This window comes from Astatotilapia calliptera, chromosome 14 (assembly GCF_900246225.1).
Source record: "Astatotilapia calliptera chromosome 14, fAstCal1.2, whole genome shotgun sequence".
Classification (NCBI taxonomy): Eukaryota; Metazoa; Chordata; class Actinopteri; order Cichliformes; family Cichlidae; genus Astatotilapia; species Astatotilapia calliptera.
The window spans coordinates 37,030,650-37,049,140 of record NC_039315.1 but is presented as its reverse complement, the minus strand read 5'-3'; the positions used below and the strand labels follow the sequence as shown (position 1 = coordinate 37,049,140).

The window sequence follows — 18,491 nt, the reverse complement described above, 5'->3', positions numbered from 1 at the left end:
GGTAAAATATTCTGCATATTTTATATAGGTTCAACATTTCACTCAAAAAGTTCTCTTAATTTCACAATAAACGAAATCTAGACTCACATTCACCTGTTGTAACAAAGTTTCGAACCTACCTCAGTGTAGTGCATTTTCATTTCCCCACAGTCAGTACTCCTTATTTCTATTTAGACACATTTTGTAACACATTTCGACATTTTTGGTGCAATGATTGGCTGTCGTTGGAGTTTTTCTAGCCACATTAAATATAAAGGAATTGTAATAAATTTAACACATTGTATACGAAATCAAAGCGCTGGTCAGGTACATTAACATTAAACAAGTAAAGGATTTTTGTCTTCTGTTGCCATTTGTTATGATATGTGTTTGTTATCTGCCAAATAAGGAGCGCGGCTTCTTCACGGAAAGACGAGTGGGTGGTTGGTACATTGCTTAAATGGGCAATCGTCGGTAAATTCATCTTTTTACTTTATGTGAAGTGTGACTTTTTACTTGGAGCCTGTTGGTTCAGCATCGACTGCACAATGACGTCATTGCGTCAGCGCCCGTGAGTGTGAGCGTCGGGACGGGGGCACGGAACTGCTGTAGGGTCGACGAGTAGTCGAAGATGAAAGAGAAGGATGGAAATGAAACAGCGGTTTTTTAAATCGAGACACTGACTTGTCTGCAACAATAATATTCGTAGTGTCAATACGGAGCGAATGTTGCATGAGGACTCGCAGAAGAAGGGCTTCAATAGTGGTAAGGTAGTGAATGTAAGGAGAGTTGAGGAGGGCTGTAGCTTCTGGGGCTTTTTTGGAGAGGGAAAACAACATGGCTGCGGTGGAGCTCGAATGGATCCCAGAAACGCTGTACAACACTGCTATCTCGGCTGTGGTGGACAACTACAGCCGGTCAAGAAGGGACATACGGTCCCTCCCAGAAAATATACAGTTCGACGTCTATTATAAGGTAGGATTTTAGCAGTAAGGAGACTCTCAATGATGTGACAGCTAACATCCTGTGCGAGCTTCTGTGGTCGGCTGCTAACACTGCTTGCTAACGTTAGCGAAATGTCGGTAACGTTAGACTAGCTATCGAAAATTCCTCCTTAGGAATCTGATTTGGCTAACGAACAAGTTATCCAGCCTCGACATTACAGAAAGCTAGTGTGACAGTGTGTGTGTTGAAGCGAATTATTAAACTGCATCGAGACTGTCGCTAATTACCCAAGTATCCATTTAAATGAACTGGTTCCGTGATGTGTGGTGTTTTTAGTGTTGTCATGTCCAGGTCTGACCCACTTTGGCTAAAGTGACGTTAGCCGTTCTCACGTATAAAGCTCCTCGCTTACAACATACGTGTGCTTTTACAAACAATCACCATCAGCTTTCCATAAAGACGGACAGCGATATTAAACCACTGTAACCTCGACAGCGATTCTTTCCTTCTGATACGTGTAGTTGGTTAAGTGTCACACCGAGGTCAGGCGTGACAGACAGAGCAAGGATTTTAAAAACATGAAGGTCGCGAATACAGCATGTTTCACAGTTACTCGATCTTCACCCACCAGATAATTCCAGATGCCCATAAAATGTACACTAGGATCTGATATTTGTTTAATCTACGGGTGCATCTTTAGATCCTTTATTGATGTATACCTGATGTGTAACTCTAATACTTGGACAAAAAAAACCTTTAGTCCACCCAGTCATGGTATGCTAACTATTTAGTAATAATAAAAGTAACACCATATGTTAAAACCAATTGCGTGAGAAGTGTAAAAATCCTTTGAGTGTTCTCTTTGGGGTTAATATTGTAGCCACAAATATGTGCAAATGTGTTTGGAGATTTTGTTTGTAGTTGCATGTCATTTGGATTGAGGTTGTAAATATAAAAAATGTAGTGTAACACCAATCTATCAAACTGAGAGGCCTGTCCAAAGAACTGATTGTGACTGCAATAACAACAACTTGTCATCATTTCCAGCTGTTGAAGAAAAGATTTCAGACTTCTCAGCCATTTCTCTCCCCAGCTGCATATTTACAGATTTATTTGCACATTAGTAAATCTAGGTACACGTAAGAATGCAATTATAGCCAAAAACCATTTGCAGATTCCTGTAAACATCACAGTAGGCCTGTAGACAACCGAAGAAAATCATAGTCAACTGAAAACAGTTTTCAGCCAATCGATTGGATGCAGCGATCGAGGGAAATCTGCGCATCATTTTTAGATTAACTAAATAGGCCATAGTGCACTGAGTGTATTCAAGCCTCTCAGCTTTATTAGTTCAAGTAAACAAAGTGAACCTAGTTTGTTTTATAAGTATGGCAGACACCAGGTTAGTGTGCTGCTGTCCATATTCATATCTTTTCTGATATTGGAACAAAATCGTCAGTGTAAGAAGTAGGGCTGGGCCATATTATACCGTTCACGGTAATACCGGTATAATGTTAGGCAACAATAGGAAAATGAAATATCGCGATAGAATGGGAGTAAAACGCGCATGCGCAGTGCCTTTGTTTTCATACGCACATGGCCGATTGTTGAGTGAAACAGATGAACCAGAATTGGTTTGTAAAAATGGTGCAACTTCCGTGATGTGGAACTGGTTTGGTGTTTGTCCGTTAGATACACGACAAAGCACATTTTTTTGCAGAACATGCAAGCGGCCGTCGTTATTGTCGTATTTGTCGGACTAAGATGCTCTTAAATCTGGGAGTAATCTGGGTCCTAAACTCCGTATGCTTCAGGTCAAACAACACTGCAGCATCACTTAGAGTTAAAAACTGTCTAAATTCTTTCATCTTTAATAAAACGATCAGCATTGCTGCTTTACCAGGTGTAACTATAAAGTTTAACTTCCAGGCATCCATGAAAACAAAAGTTATTACATTTAACGGAGTTAAGTAGCAGGAAGCTAGCGGAAGTTAGCTCGCTAGTTTCGCTAGTTACCTAAGCATGATTTAGCATGTTCTGACTGAGAGATTTCTGAAAAAAATCAAACGTACAGCTCTGCTATCACTTCCAACATAAATGAAGACAGGAAACTAAACAGCAGTGACGTTTGTAGGGTTACTGAAGTTGGGCTAGCTGGTATATAATGATGTGCTACGTGATCGCTAGCGACACAGCTATGTTAGCATAACATAAACAGTGAAGCTGGAGGACGAACACTAACACTTTTCCACTTATAAAAGTTAACGTGAAGGTTCTTCATGGTTAGAGACAAATGCAATCGCATGGCAGGATGCTGTAAACGGACCAAACTTCAGTCAGGAGAACAACTGAGATAATCCATCCACAATACGAGGTTAGTCATTAATATACTGCAACAACATGGGAATAGAGCAGCTGCCAGAGAATTCAACATTAATGAATCAATGGTACAGAAGTGGAGGAAGCAAGAAGAATGAGTTTAATAAAATTTGATTTATCTGACTGCTTTGTTTCGCTTAATGTGCCTTATAATCCCGTGCACCTTATGGTCCGAAAAATGCGTACTGCACACTGCAGTTTAATGTTGCAAAGCACCTCTTTTTAACTTCAGTGGATATTATACATGGTTATGCTCAGGATATGTCAGCCCATTTCTACTGGAAATGCCTTTTGGTTAAACTTTCAGCAAGGAATTTGCATTTGCACTGTTACATTTTTATAAAGCTTTAATGTACATAAAAACCAGCTTCTTGTTTAAGTGAAAATAAATGGAAGGTTGTCTTTTTGCGCTAGTAATGTTGTGGAGTTGTATTTTGTCTCGCATCAATTATATCGTCGGTTATATCGTTATCGCAAATTTTCAAATATATATCGTGATAAATTTTTTTGGCTATATCGCCCTGCTCTAGTAAGAAGTATTGTAGAAAAATAGCTACAGGCAAAAATGCCCTTATCTTGGATCGATCTTGATTTTCCTGAGAGATGAGGTTTCACATCCAGCTTGGCGTGGTTGCAGTTAATTTTACTGGCAGGTGTTAACCTGCAAACTGCACTGTGTCCCCCCCCAAAGAAAGAAAAAAATAGAGCTTCATTAAGACAGGGGGCCAATGGAGCTAAGAACTGGGGCAATTTGGTAACTTTGATTCATGTAGTCCTTCTGTTAATGTGCGCCTCTCTGTGTGTCTTAAGACACAGATGGAAAAATAATTAGTTTTACTCCACGTGTCTTAAGGCTAAGTTGGGAAGAAATCGGGCATTGTGGGTTTCTGTGTGTTCTGATGATTTATAGAGCAGTCACTGGAAATTCAAAACACTGCCTACTGACCAATCAGTGTTTAGGAAAATGGTGTCTCTTCCAGGAAGATCCCTTTGGATAGTAAGAGGGTCTGAAGTTTTTTAGTAGTGTCAGTTTGTTTTTCCCTGATGAGCAGTAGTAAGGGGAAATATTCTTTATGAATAAATATTCATATTCTGTGTTCCTTGATTATTATTAGGTTTTATTTTCTCATTGGTTGCAGATAATTTTAACATTAAATTATTCTCTAAAAAAAGGCTCCTCTTTGTACTTGTTGACCTTATTATATTCAATTTGCAAGCAGTGGTTTGAATTCCATTTTATTTATTTATTCTGAGCTTTTTTTCTCGCACCAACAACACGACAACAGCTGGAAAACAAACTAAAACGGTGCTTTTGCAGTCTTGCTGACCAAAGTGCTTAAACGTTCAGATAAAGAAATGATATGCTGAGTGTGTTAAACTTACTTTGTGCTGCAGGTTCCAGATGGAGTCTTTCTTGAAAAACAAGGGTCAAGGTGACATAAAACCTTCATTAGACACTGTCAGTGGTTATGGTATAAAAGTTTATTATAAATTTTCTCTTGTCTAACAGTAAGAATTAAACCTTTAAGCTGTCAGTCAGCTCGTCTTCACACTTATGGAAAAGGGGAAGAGAGCATTTTCAATTGTGTTTGTATTGATTCATTAACATTTTAAAATACATGTTTATTGTCCTAGTGGGCACAAACCAAAGCCATTTCAGAAGCAACATTAAACACAGACGCTATCTGAAACGCTGCTGGGCAGTTACTTTAAAACCCATACAGACTTGAATGGGGAGAGAATTCTAAGTTTAGGATAGGATAGGCTTTTATTGTCATTGTACATGTACAACAAAGTTTTGGGTGGTCTGCACCATCTGTGCATTTCAGTGGTCACTGTGACAGAAACCCAGTAAAAAATCTTTGTTTTTCCCTGAAAGTTTTTCTTCTGCTACAAATGCACATAATTTTGTTACTTTCTTACGCTTTCGTTAACATTTTCTCCTTTTATATAATGACTCTGGTGCAAATCCAGCAAAAGCATGAATAAATATTTTCTGTAAATAAACCAAAATGGGTTTTTCCTTAGAGCTCAGATGCCCCAGTTCCCAGGAGAAACACACTGACATGAAGTCTGGGGCATGGACTCGATGTGCTCAGTGCCTCCTAACATGATTAGGAAAGCACAATAACACAAGTGCTGGTTTACCCATTTTGCTGATGTGTTTTTGATACGATATACTGGAGTTTTGCTCAGTGTGCTCAAAGTCTGCTTTGGACTAATTCATGTGAAAATGCTGCCACGAGTTTAAGTCATTACAATAAATTGAAGGTACAGCTGTAACAAAAGTGTCAGTTTTCATCAAACACAAGCTAGCATCTAAAAGCTGAGTGCTGTGGTACTGTTCTGTGTGCACTGTGGAGGTTCCTGTCAGTTTCAGCAGTTTGCTGAAACATAGCACATGGTGAATTCACCAGCACTGACAATGATTTTTACCAGTGTGCCAAATCATCCTGAGGGCAACATGAACATCTGTGGAGTTCATGCTAGAATTTTAAGCACCGTTCTAGACAATTGTCACTGTGTTTTTACACACACTATGAAATGGTGACACATAAATGGCGCACACACCTAATATCATGAAGTTGTCTTGTCCACACTGCACATGTTTTCCTGTTTCTGGTTCCCACTGCCCTCCACAGCTAGGTGACTACTTGTGAGTAGAGCGTTTGACTTAAATTACAAGCACTGAAAGGTTAAAGCTGCACAACCAAAATAACGCCCCAGTACAGCAGTGGCTGCAGTACAAGTTTTCATTAGGTGAGATTTCATGTAAGAACCTTGGAGAGAGACATCTGTGATTAATAGTTTCCGTCACAAACACCACTATGGTGAGCCATTCGTGTCAAGGATTATATGGATTATACTGTCTGTGTCCACAAGTGTACGAGGGTCTATTTAATCTGAGTGGTGTTGATTTTCTTATCAGATGTGATTGTGATGCTCTGTATGGACATTCCAGGCAGACTGCAAGCAGAGTTGGAGGGTGGGGTCCACAGCAGCCCACGTGCATGTCCATAAACAAGCATAATCCTGGCTCAGTATAACAGTTTCCAGCTGCGTGCACTTTGTTGACAGGCCAGACATCAGCAATTTGTTTTGTTTTTTATTTTTTGTTTAAGATCCTGTTCAGCAGACAACATTGGTTGCATCACTTAAAGCAGAGTAAAAAATGTTCAGCTTCACTCCTGTAGTTACAGGTTAGACTGTCATATACCTGCAGCTGAGACATTGGTTCCCCTGCACATTAAGAAATTTGACTTGTACCTATAGAGATGACATCTGTTGTATTGTTACTGAATCTCATTTCTCACTGTGTCTCACTGTGCTGTGCTCTCAGCTCTACCAGCAGGGTCGACTCTGCCAGCTGGGGGGAGAGTTCTGTGAGCTGGAGGTGTTTGCTAAAGTGCTGCGGGCTTCAGACAAAAGGTAAGAACATAATGGGGCCAAACTGTGCCCATCACTCTCCTAAAGTAGTTTTCACACTTCCACTGCAGTCCTGAGCAGGTTCAGCAGAGTCTGAGATTAACCATAAACTGCAAGTTGATTACCTTTGAGATCAGTTAACTCCGAGTACGTTCACCTTGAGTTTAGTGTGTGCGAGTAGGGAAAGAAAGCCACCTTCAATGGAGCTTTGATAGCACAATTCACCATGGCAACACGTTAAATGAAAAGCAGAACTTCTATCTTAATCCAGTAAAACGAGGAATATTAATATTCCTAACCTTTGGAGACCCTTTGGCTACTAAACATAGAGGAAGTATACAAGTATATGTCACTGTACACTGGGATGCTAAACTTTAAATTTAGGAGGGTAGAAAAGAGTCATTTTAATGAGCTCTGGCCACTTTGTCATCAGTAAAGATGGTATTTGGAGTTTGGTGAATGCCGGTTTTTTCATCATTCACCAAACTTGCATTTTCATTTGTTCATACTGGAATCCTCTTTTTTTTTTTTCTTCTTTTTTTTCCAACAGTGGATGGAACCAGTTTTTACACTGGAACCAAGCATAGGTTTAGTCGGGTGCCCTTAATGATGTTAAACATGTTTTTAGGTAACCAGAGAAATCTGTTTTTAGCTCTTTTGAAACTCTTGTCCACTCTGTTAAATGTAGTGTTAGGCAGGCTGATAGGTGTGAAACACTAATGATGCTGGAACAGAGAGGAAGGAAGCAATGTCCATCAACCAAAACTCTAATATTGTGATTGCTTCCATCATATAATTTCTAACTAGAGAATTTAAGGTCTTGTTTGTAGATCTTTGAAAACACATTTGGCACCTATCATCGTAGACATCGTTTCATGTGAATCTTCTTTAGACTGAGGAATGCTCATATATGGAAATGAGATCCCTTCTGTATGACGAGGACATCAACTGCGTACACTGACCTGTTGTTCATTTCTTGACGGTCCCTTGTGTGATATTCTTACTGCTAGTTAACTGTGCCAGGTGTTCTGTACAGTAGGGATGGTGCCATGCTGTCTACGGCCATGACTGATAAGAATCTGTTTACGCTAAAAGCTGCTTGTGGACTGGATTTTTTTATTTTTTGTGTTTCCTGCAATTTGACTGTTGACCCGATGTCTCCCTTTGACTTCATCACTGCAGACACCTCCTGCACCACTGTTTCCAGGCCCTTATGGACCACGGTGTGAAAGTGGCCTCAGTTCTGGCAAACTCCTTCAGCCGCCGCTGCTCCTACATCGCCGAGTCTGACGCCCACGTCAAAGAGAAGGCCATCCAGTTTGGCTTTGTGCTGGGTAAATGTCAGGGCTGGGCAGTGGAGGCTTCAGATAAGCACTGTGTGGGATAGAAGTGCAGAGCTGTCCTTATGTTAGGTGGTTGATAACGTACAATATAAACAGCATATAATGTGGGCCATATTAGGGCTGTGCGATATGACCAAAATCTCATATCCCGATATAAGACCTCTATCGTCCCGATAACGATATAAATCACAAAAATGTAACATTTTCTGTAAAGTCTGTGAATCTCGGGCAGGTGAAGTGTTTCCAGCTGCGCGTCATGTAGCTGGAGTCGAGTGTTTTAACCGATGCATGAAACGACACATTTTTAGACATAAGTTGTAACGGCGCCGTTTTCTTTGTGAGTATTTATTACACGGCGTGCTGCGGGGAAAAGCCTGTTCTAATGTTTGAGTCTAAGCTTTATTTTTTAGCACCGGACGGCTCTTTTTTACTTTTCATCTGTAAATAATCTGCATCTTTCACGTGATTCAGTTTATTTTGAAAAGTCTCAACAGGATCTTGAGCTTTATTGTGAAAGGTTTATGTGGAACATAAACAATCGAACACGCGATGGTGTTACCGTCGTTGTTGCTAACGACAACACATAAAAACAGGCGCTTGTCCGTCCGTAGTGTGGTGATATTAAATATAAGAGAAAGAGAGAACTTTAAGAAATTAATATAGCCACTACAGTGACCATCAGAACATGAACAAATATTACCGTAAACAGTTTATTTTGCGACACCACGAAACAAACGAGAGGGTAAAATGAAACGATAGACGTTTTTATATAGTCATCAGATACATATCGTTATATTGAACAGCCCTAGGCCATATGTATTATGATAATACGTTATTATAATAATTGTCATGTAGGGCTGAACGATTATGGAAAATAATCTAATTGCGATTTTTTTGCCCCAATATTGCGATTGCGATGCGATATGCGATTATTTTTTAAGGTCTTTGTCTTCTGTATTATTAAACAAAGACAAGCAATACATCATATAGTATGGCCAATACTATATTACATTAATTTTAAACTGTTCTTTCCTGGAAGACAGACCTCTGTTATGATGACATGAGGTGATGCATGAATTGATGACTGACATTTTTATTTAACTTCTTCAGTCACAACAGTATATTTGAACATACACAATAGTTTATTTTTAGCTTACAAACATCTGAGCATAAAGTGCTGACAAGGAACCCTGGTGTAAACATTAAAATGAAAGTCAGTACAATGTGCAGATTGCAGAAATATACATAAACAAAATCAGTGGCTTTACCACACTCAGTTTTTCGACATCTGTGAACTACTAGACAGTCATTCAATTAAAAAATAATATTAAATAAATAAAACTAATAAATAAAAAATACACACATCTTACTGATCTCTGCAGTCAGTAACATTACACATAAAGTGCAAACATAATAGCAATTGTATAAACACACACACAAACACGCCTTTAAAGTTTAAAGGCATGAAATTGGACGGTCTAGTTCTGATTAGCGTCACCGCTGTCTCGGTGGAGTTTAATAAACTCGGCCGTCTGCTTCTTGCTATCTAAAATATAACCAGACACTGGTGTAAATTCTCGACTGTCTCATACTTCTGTTTAATAAGTTTTCTGTTTGACGTTTAGTCAGCTGTGTGAAAACCAAGGAGGAACCCACCCGGGGGATTAATAAAGTTTTATTTTATCTAATCTAATAACTTTAATCTCAGCCAAACCGATTTACTCACGAACAAACAAAACACTGAAAAAAGCCCAACAATAACATTTTTAGGTTGTCTAAGTGACTTATATATCACGTTTAACCCGAGCAGCGAAACTCCGCGGTGATCTGAAAATGATGTGCCGGGAGTTGTGCCGTTCTCGGCCGCATCAGTAACCCTCGAGCTCCCGGCTAGCTGTCGAGCTGGTGGGTAGCAGACGCCTCTGAAAACGTCGAAGCACTTTTGCAAATATGGGATATCTTGATAAACCGAGCAGATATTTGATGTTTACACAGCTACTTTCTCGCCTGAAAATATGTTAAAAGTTTATTTTGTGACCCAGAAAGATTAGTATGAGTAATTTTAAAACTTAGTAGCGGCCGCCATTGCTGGAAACTGGAGTTTGGCTGGGCCGCGCTATGAATTCTGGGATATGGTAGTAATTTGGACAGCCTTCGGCGCGTCGCTGTGACGTAATCGGTCTACAAATGCGGCCTCAGGAGGATGCAGCCCATGAATTTGGACATGTCCAGAGTATAATCGCAGCCTTTGCGGTTAGAAAATTGCACTTGATCATGTCGCGATATTATCGCAAATGCGATATATCGTTCAGCCCTATTGTCATGTCATTGAGAGAATTTAATATTTGAGCAGAGTTCTAGCTCCCATAGATCTCTGAAACATTAGTCAGTGAATTCCAGATACTCCCCATCTTAACTCATTATGTGTATAAAGCACACCTGTCTGCAGAATCAGTTTCTTTCCAGTTTCTCCACCAAAGAACAAAAGTCTTCCCACATGACATTAACCCAAAACATACCAACAAGGTAACAAAGGAGAGGATAAGAAGAAGCTTGGCATTCCTATATGAAATTTGTGGAGTGAGCCGAAGCCTCAAGTTGCTAAGCAACAGCCAGGTTTTAGAGTTTCTGTAAAGAGCAATGGGCCAAAATCCCTACAAGAAACATCTTACTGCTGTGCTTCCCAACAAGGGTTTCTCCACCAAAATACTAAATATTTATTTCACTTAGAAACTGATTTGCATGTCATTAACTTTTACATAATGTGTGTTTCTGGATTTTGGGTTGATATTCTCTGTGCCTTAAAACTTTAGAGCAGGGGTGTCAAACTCAAATACAGAGTGGGCCAAAATTCAAAATGGAACAAAGTTGCAGGCTAACATTAATATTTATTGAAAAAAAAATCTTCCTCCAGATGTAAGAATGAATCTTTTCTTATGGACTCAAATAGGTTTTGCTGGAAAACTGAATATGGAACAAGCAAAGTATTAGTATTATACAGCTAATATATATATTAGCTGTATAATACCAGTAGGCCAGCTCTAATAATAATTTGGTATGGCTTCGCAGGCCAAATGTAATTAGGCTGCGGGCCAAATTTGGCCCACGGGCCAGAGTTTGACACCTATGCTCTAGAGATTTCTTTCTAAGTGACCAAACTTCCAGTCAAAGTTTGGTTTTCTTAAGACCCTTGTGCTATGACCAGCAGACACCATAGTTGTTAGGCAGATGACTGTCATGTTTCTGTTTGTAGGTGGCTTCTTGTCTGATGCGGGCTGGTATGGAGATGCAGAGAAAGTGTTTCTGTCGTGCCTGCAGCTGTGCACGCTCCACAGTGAGGTCCTCCACTGCTACCGGGCTGTGGAATGCTGTGTCAGGTCAGTGTCAAAGAGCTGCTTTTATTCACCAGGGAACTCTGTGTCCTATAGTTACAACACCATAATTGTTAGATGTGCCAGATATGATGTTACACAACATGTGTTTTCTCCCAGAACACTTAGGCGTCTGACAGCACAGCTTGAAATGTTAGTTGTGAATAAAAGCCACTGAGTGATTCATATGAAGAGCTGTTAAACAGTCTGTCTTTACATTTTTTTGATTCTTATCAGATGAAAACGGATAAAACACAGAAACTGTATCTCATCACAGACGGTTAAGCTTTCCTTCTGAGTGGAAGTAGCAGCTATCTGTCATGGAGTAACAACACTGTAACTGTTATAAACTAAAACAGCAACATTGTTAGAAGTACCATGGGCCCATATTTAAGGCCTTGTATATAAATGAATCCTAGCAGATGGTATTAATGAATAAACTGAACACTGTAGAGCTAAGAAAAAGCTGCAAAAATGTTTGATCCAGATGTTTCTGTAGCATATTTGGTCCTGACGGGTGTGTTGACCGGGCACAAACATGTAAGCTGTGGTACAGTTTTATATGAGCTCTGCTGTCTCTGTAGTGTGTAACCGAGTGGGTGTGATGGGTTGTCCGTGATGGAGAGCAGTTTGTTCAGTGACCGCCTGTCCCTTGCTGCCCAATGACGATTCCAGATTAGTTTGTTGATCCTGCTACATGTCTACCAGCATCCCGAGAAACTAGAGACTGTTCATCCGCCTGTTGTACACAGCATCACTGTTGGGTTCTCCAGTTTAGTGTCCAGTCATTTAAGTGAACTATGGAAGTCAGCAACCATCTCTTTGTCCTGGGGACGTTCAGGAAGGGGAGATTTTTGTTGGACCATCCCACAAAACGTCTCACCAGTACCTGTACTCTGACTCCTGCCCACCCAACCACTGCAGTGTCGTTAGAGAGCATCTGCATGTGGCTCGATTCCCTGTTACACTGGAAATCTATAGTGTAGAAAATCAACAGGACTGTCCTGTGTGGTGCCCCAGTAGCACTAACACCACATTAAAGATGGGCTTCACCATCCATACAAACTGAGGAATCCAGGAGACGGTAGCAGTGGTGACAGCCAGCCTGAGCTTCTCTCATACATGCACACACACATGTTGCAAATTGCGGCAAACTGAATCCAGTTATTTTCAGGGAAACCAGTGCAGCAGTTTCCTTCCACAGCTTTTGTTGTTTTTAAATTGACAGTTGTGCAGTAATACAGCAGATAAGACTGAGACTGAAGCGTCCCTCTCTTCTCTCTTCAGGCTGCTTCATGTCCGTAATGGAAACTGCAAGTACCACCTTGGGGAGGAGACCTTCAAGCTTGCTCAGTCTTACATGGACAAACTAGCCAAACATGGCCACCAGGCCAACAAGGCAGCGCTGTACGGCGAGCTCTGTGCCTTGCTCTTTGCCAAAAGCCACTATGACGAGGTGTGTAGGTTTGACCACTGAGGTGCTTTACAGTTTTGATACTGAGACAACTGAAAGTCCTTTCTGTCTGCAATGACCTTGTCTCTCAGGCGTACAGGTGGTGTATAGAGGCTATGAAGGAAATTACTCCAGGGCTGCCTGTCAAAGTAGTGGTTGATGTCCTTCGCCAGGCCTCCAAGGTAACACTCACACATGTATTTATCGCTCAGATCAGTCTTTGTCTGAATTTTTACACTAGTCTTCCAGACACATGTGTAAACTGTGGATTGTCTCTTCCCTGCAGGCCTGCGTGGTGAAAAGAGAGTTCAGAAAAGCAGAGCAGCTGATCAAACATGCAGTGTTTCTAGCAAGGTAACCCGCTGGGTGTAATGAAGACTCGACAGGGTACTTTCTAACATCGCAGTTTCTGACTGAAAATATTGTCTTACAGAGAACATTTTGGACACAAGCATCCCAAGTACTCCGACACGCTGCTAGATTATGGATTTTACTTATTAAATGTGGACAACATATGCCAATCGGTTGCTATTTACCAGGTACGTAGAGCGATGTGCTACAGGAGTATGCTCTTGTTTTCAGTGATGTTATTTAATTCAATCTTGTCTGATGTACAAATCCCAGACAGCGCTGGATATCCGACAATCGGTCTTTGGGGGGAAGAACATCCATGTTGCCACAGCCCATGAAGACCTAGCCTACTCCTCATATGTGCACCAGTACAGCTCTGGGAAATTTGACAATGCTCTGTGAGTGCATCTTCTAAACTCGGCTAATTACATTCCTCATGAGCTGCCTTGTAAATGTAGTCCAACACCCAAAGTCAGACTCTGGTATTTGGGTAATGTGTATGCAGCTGCACATATCAAATGTTTAACTGTACACACGGGCAGACGTAAAGATGACTGGAGATGCCTGTTGTTTGTGTAATTAATCATGTGATGCTCCTCGTGTATACAAAGGCTGTGAGTCAGCATTGCCTAATGGTGAGACCTTTGATCCACTTTTGGACCGTATGAGCTGCAAAACAACTTTGTTCAATGGAAACACTTGATATTCTTGGAAGTGTTTGTCCCCAATATGTAGAGTTTCCAGCCAAGTCTGAGTTACACGACTGAGTGCTGTGTTTGTCCCTCAGATTCCATGCAGAACGTGCCATAGACATCATAACTCACATTCTGCCTGAGGACCATCTTCTGCTGGCCTCCTCTAAGAGAGTCAAAGGTAAGGCAGGCAAAGTGGAGAGTAGTATTATGCTCGTGTGTGTGACTGGCTGCTTGTAATAAAGTACCTTGAAAGAACAATTTAAAACTGGTTCTTTGCTAAGTTGTCTATTCGTAGGTCAAACTTTTGTGGTTTGACAGATTAAAAAAACATTCAGCAAGTGAGTGAAAAAGCAGCCGATGTCCAAACAAACAGTTTGAAAGAGCTTCAGGACGCCTGGAGAATTATTGATTAAGACCAGTTTACATGGAGTCTGAATCCTTTAAAACATAAGAAGTTAGGGATAGCTCAAGACTTTTGCACAGTGCTGTATCTGTTTGAAGCTGTGCATTATGTCTTATAGACTCTATCCGCGTTTGCTTGTTTTTCCCCAACAGCCCTGATTCTGGAAGAAATTGCCATCGACTGTCACAATAAAGAGACAGAAGAGCGCCTCCTGCAGGAGGCTCACGACCTGCACCTCTCCTCGCTGCAGCTGGCCAAGAAGGCTTTCGGAGAGTTCAACGTACAGACAGCCAAACACTATGGCAACCTCGGACGACTCTACCAGTCCATGAGGAAGTTTAAGGTGAGGAGGACATGTGTGGTTTGTAATATTTGACACAATAATTAAAATTAAGGGGCATAAACCATCCCAGCGTGTGCCAGTTGTGCTGCCTTGTGATAAAAATAATCTCAGTGTAAGAAAAGGTCAACGGCAGAGAACAGCTATTCCACATTCACCTCATCTTGATTAAGAGATGAGTGTTTGTGTGAGAGTGAGTCACATTGTGCTTTTACAAGCACAAACCACTGTTTGTGGGAGACTGAATGGTTTTTGCTATTTAAAGCCAGAAATGATGAGATGTGAAATATTGTCATTGCAGTTGGCTGGGATTACACAAATATCAGAGTGGTGCACATTTATAAAGAGTGTGCACCAGTCTTAGATGCTGTCTTTGGCCTATAAAAAGCCAGAGTGGAGGTTAAAAGTAATCCTGCAGAAGTTCTAGTCTGCAGCTGAAATGACTTTGGGCAAGTATCTAATATCCTGCTGTTAATGAGAGACTGACTTGGGACTACACGTTATTCCTTTTAGTCCATTGGAAATGGACTGGAAAACAATTTAAGTGTGAAAGGCCATAACTTGCTTTCAGAGTGTAATGTGACAACTTTACTTTGACCCAGTTACAACACTTACAGGCACTGAACCACTTTTTGTTTTCAGTGGAAACGTAGCTGGATGTTTGATTTATGGGAAAGGCCATGGAAACCAAATAAATATTGCCTTTGAGTTTTGTCTTTGTTTGTGATTCATATCTCTTTGTCTTGCACACGTATTTGTGTAACCAGGAGGCAGAGGAGATGCACATCAAAGCCATCCAGATTAAGGAGCAGCTACTGGGCCACGAAGACTATGAGGTGGCTCTGTCTGTGGGTCACCTGGCCTCCCTCTACAACTATGACATGAACCAGTACGAGGATGCAGAGAGGCTCTATCTGCGCTCCATCGCTATCGGTCAGTAAGAGCAGAACACGTTCACGTCCATGTTTTTTAGTGTCACAGTAAATGAGGCCCAAGGCCTGGGTCCTGATGTTGCTTCGTCACAGAACATGTTGTACTGAGATGCATCATACTCAACCTACTTCTCAGTTAATTGCCAAGTTTTGCTGTTATTGTTATGTAATCATTTATGTAGAGCTGACATTAATCAGTCCAACACCTGACGTTACTTCGCTACAATGGAAGAGGGTAACATTATCAAAAACGGGGCTCGAGTCAGAGAGACTGAATGAAACATGGTCTGTGATGTTTCTGTCTTCACAGGTAAAAAGCTGTTTGGCGAGGGTTACAGTGGGCTGGAGTACGACTACCGAGGCCTGATCAAACTCTACAACTCAGTGGGAAACTACGAGAAGGTGTTTGAATACCACAACGTACTGTCCAACTGGAACCGGCTGAGGGACCGGCAGTTTGCAGTGGCGGATGCCCTGGAGGACGTCAACACTACACCCCAGCAGACCCAGGAGGTGGTACAAGCTTTCCTATTGGCCCAGAGCCTAGGCCCCACCCGCCCCTGTCTCGGCTGATTGGTTGACCGAATGAGAAGGAGAAGAGAGGAGGGAAAAGAGACAAGTGGGTGGGTTTTAGCCTGGTGTGGACATGATTTGAGCCCAAAATGTGATGCTTCAGTTTCACACGGATTAGTAACACAGCAAATTCAAACATCACTGGCAGCTTGGTTGACTTTGTATGCTGCCAGTACACACACACAGACATACACACGTTTTCATGGAATAAAAAAAATAAATAGAGAAGACACTTATCAAACCTCATCAACACACTCTCACCATCAAGATGCAGTCACTGCGTTTCTCCAACAGAAAGAGGACACATGCCCGAGACTGGGGACTCGAAAAGAAACGTCAGACGTCCTATAAGGATGACGCACGACCTCCTCGCCTCTCATCTCACTCGCCTTTTTCTTCCTGGACAGCAGTTTTGCTTTTGTACCGTACCAGTGTAGCTCAGATCTCCGGGAGCGAACCCGTGTTCTCAAGAGCTGCACGACAGCATCTGTGGAATACCTGCACATCCATCAGCATCACTTGGCAGATCACAGCTGGAAATAGTTGGATATTTTTGACACTTGTACAGTTAAAGAAAATACAGATTGTACTCTTGAGTTTTATTTGAAGGCTTTTTGTTGTTGTTTTTTTCTTTGCAATTAACTGAACGCGAACCCTCAAAGTTGCGTGGAGGAGAATGTGATAACACCAGGTGTGGTTTTTACACACAACAGGTTTTCACAGGTCTTTTTTTCCAGCTTAGTACTGACATAGCATCATTAAAATGCCAATAATTTATATGCAAACATATGTTTATGTAGCCCTTTGTTTAAGTTTTCTTACTGAATGAGAAATGGCTCAACACTATGATAACAAGGGACACGGATGGGAGGGCAAAGAGGAAGCTGCTACATGTGCAAAGGCTCCGCAGCCTCGCTTTGTTCATCTTGAGGCTGTATGTGTGAGTGAGTGAGTGGAACACAACTCTCGGTGCCCAAGTGCTCCACCGATGACTACCAGCCTTACACCAGCTTGCAGTTATCTGTCTGTAGACGGACCCATATTTTGAAGTGCTAAATAAACTATTATATCCTTAACGGCGCTACAGTGGGGACCAATATTGTGTGCTTGTGTGCGTGTTTGCATAGCAGCCTGATTATTGTGCATGTGGCCTCTCTGCTTCACACCCTCCTGTCAGAAAATCCCATTAAAGTTCCTGATATGTTTTTCTGTTACTGGCCCATCGTTCAGAGTCTCGCTGTCCAGAATCTCATCTGTTGCTTTATTTAAAAGCTCAGCTTCGGCTGGTTTTCAGTTTTACTCGACATCTTAGCTCTATAACAGGGGTGGGGGAACTCCAGGCCTCAAGGACTGGCGTCCTGCAGGTTTTACATGTGCTTGATCCAACACAGCTGGTTTAAATGGCTAAATTAAAAAGGTTTCCAGAGGCCTGACAATGAACTAATCATTGGATTCAGGTGTGTTGACCCAGGGTCATATCTAAAGCCTGCAGGACACCAGCTCTACAGCTGCCATGTTGGTATTTTAAAGCTAACTTAGGCTCTCTAGTGGACAAAGTATGCAACGGCCATTACATACTTTGTGCCGAAAGGGCTTTAAAGGAACATGTTCTTATTTTTAGACTGTAATATTGTATCTTTTCATTATTCTCAGTTCTAAATAATCCTTATTGACCTTATCCTGAGCCTTGGGGCAGCCACTCAAGTCAGTGTCTATCTGAAAACAGCTCTTTTAGTGCCTCTGTCTCTCTTAAAGCCAGCTCTCTTCTGCCTGTCACACACAAATAGTTTGAACAGCAGGTGTGTAGCCAGAGCTGTGTGCGTGACTTAACCATGTTAATGGGTTTGGCTCACTGACATGAGAAAACAGAACATTTGAACACCTAGTTGGTCCATTTGAAACCTGTTTGGATTTTGTTCTGTATATTTGGAGTAAGCTACAGTGCTGCGACAAAGTATTTGCCTCCTGATTTCTTCATTTCATGCATGTTTGTCACACTGCAGTGATTAAGATCATCAGACAACATTTAAAATGAGATAACATACGTTTTTAATTGATTTGTGATTTTTGGTGAGGGACAAAAGAACCTACCTGGCCCTGTTTGAAAAAGGAAAAAAACAAAAACAGCTTTTCATAAAAAGAACATCACAGTAAGAGCATGTGGAGGGAGTGGGAGTGGAAGTGGGCTGCTTGGATGATTAAGGATCTGGATGGAAAAAGGAATTCTGCTCTCGACGTACAGCTCGAGCGTGCTCGGGTTACGCAGCAGAACAACACAATCCCAAATATACCAGCAAGTCC

The 18,491-nt window shown here is 41.3% G+C and overlaps 1 protein-coding gene across 1 annotated transcript; it reads left to right on the top strand.

Annotated features, from left to right (window-relative positions):
- Positions 1 to 485: 485 nt before the first annotated feature.
- Positions 486 to 17,403, top strand: appbp2 (amyloid beta precursor protein (cytoplasmic tail) binding protein 2). Its single transcript, XM_026191775.1, has 13 exons — positions 486 to 954; positions 6,644 to 6,732; positions 7,912 to 8,063; positions 11,326 to 11,449; positions 12,731 to 12,899; positions 12,989 to 13,078; positions 13,183 to 13,250; positions 13,330 to 13,435; positions 13,521 to 13,645; positions 14,035 to 14,120; positions 14,498 to 14,688; positions 15,453 to 15,618; positions 15,928 to 17,403. Exons 1-13 carry the CDS (start codon positions 817 to 819, stop codon positions 16,188 to 16,190), a joined length of 1,767 nt encoding a protein of 588 aa, XP_026047560.1. The 5' UTR covers positions 486 to 816; the 3' UTR covers positions 16,191 to 17,403.
- Positions 17,404 to 18,491: the final 1,088 nt, after the last annotated feature.

Bases quoted from the DNA above. Each gene is read 5' to 3' on its own strand.
- appbp2 (XM_026191775.1), top strand. From the start codon at position 817: ATGGCTGCGGTGGAGCTCGAATGGATCCCAGAAACGCTGTACAACACT. The intron at 955-6,643 runs GTAGGATTTTAG...CTGTGCTCTCAG, and splicing joins AGTTCGACGTCTATTATAAG to CTCTACCAGCAGGGTCGACT. The intron at 11,450-12,730 runs GTCAGTGTCAAA...TTCTCTCTTCAG, and splicing joins GCTGTGGAATGCTGTGTCAG to GCTGCTTCATGTCCGTAATG.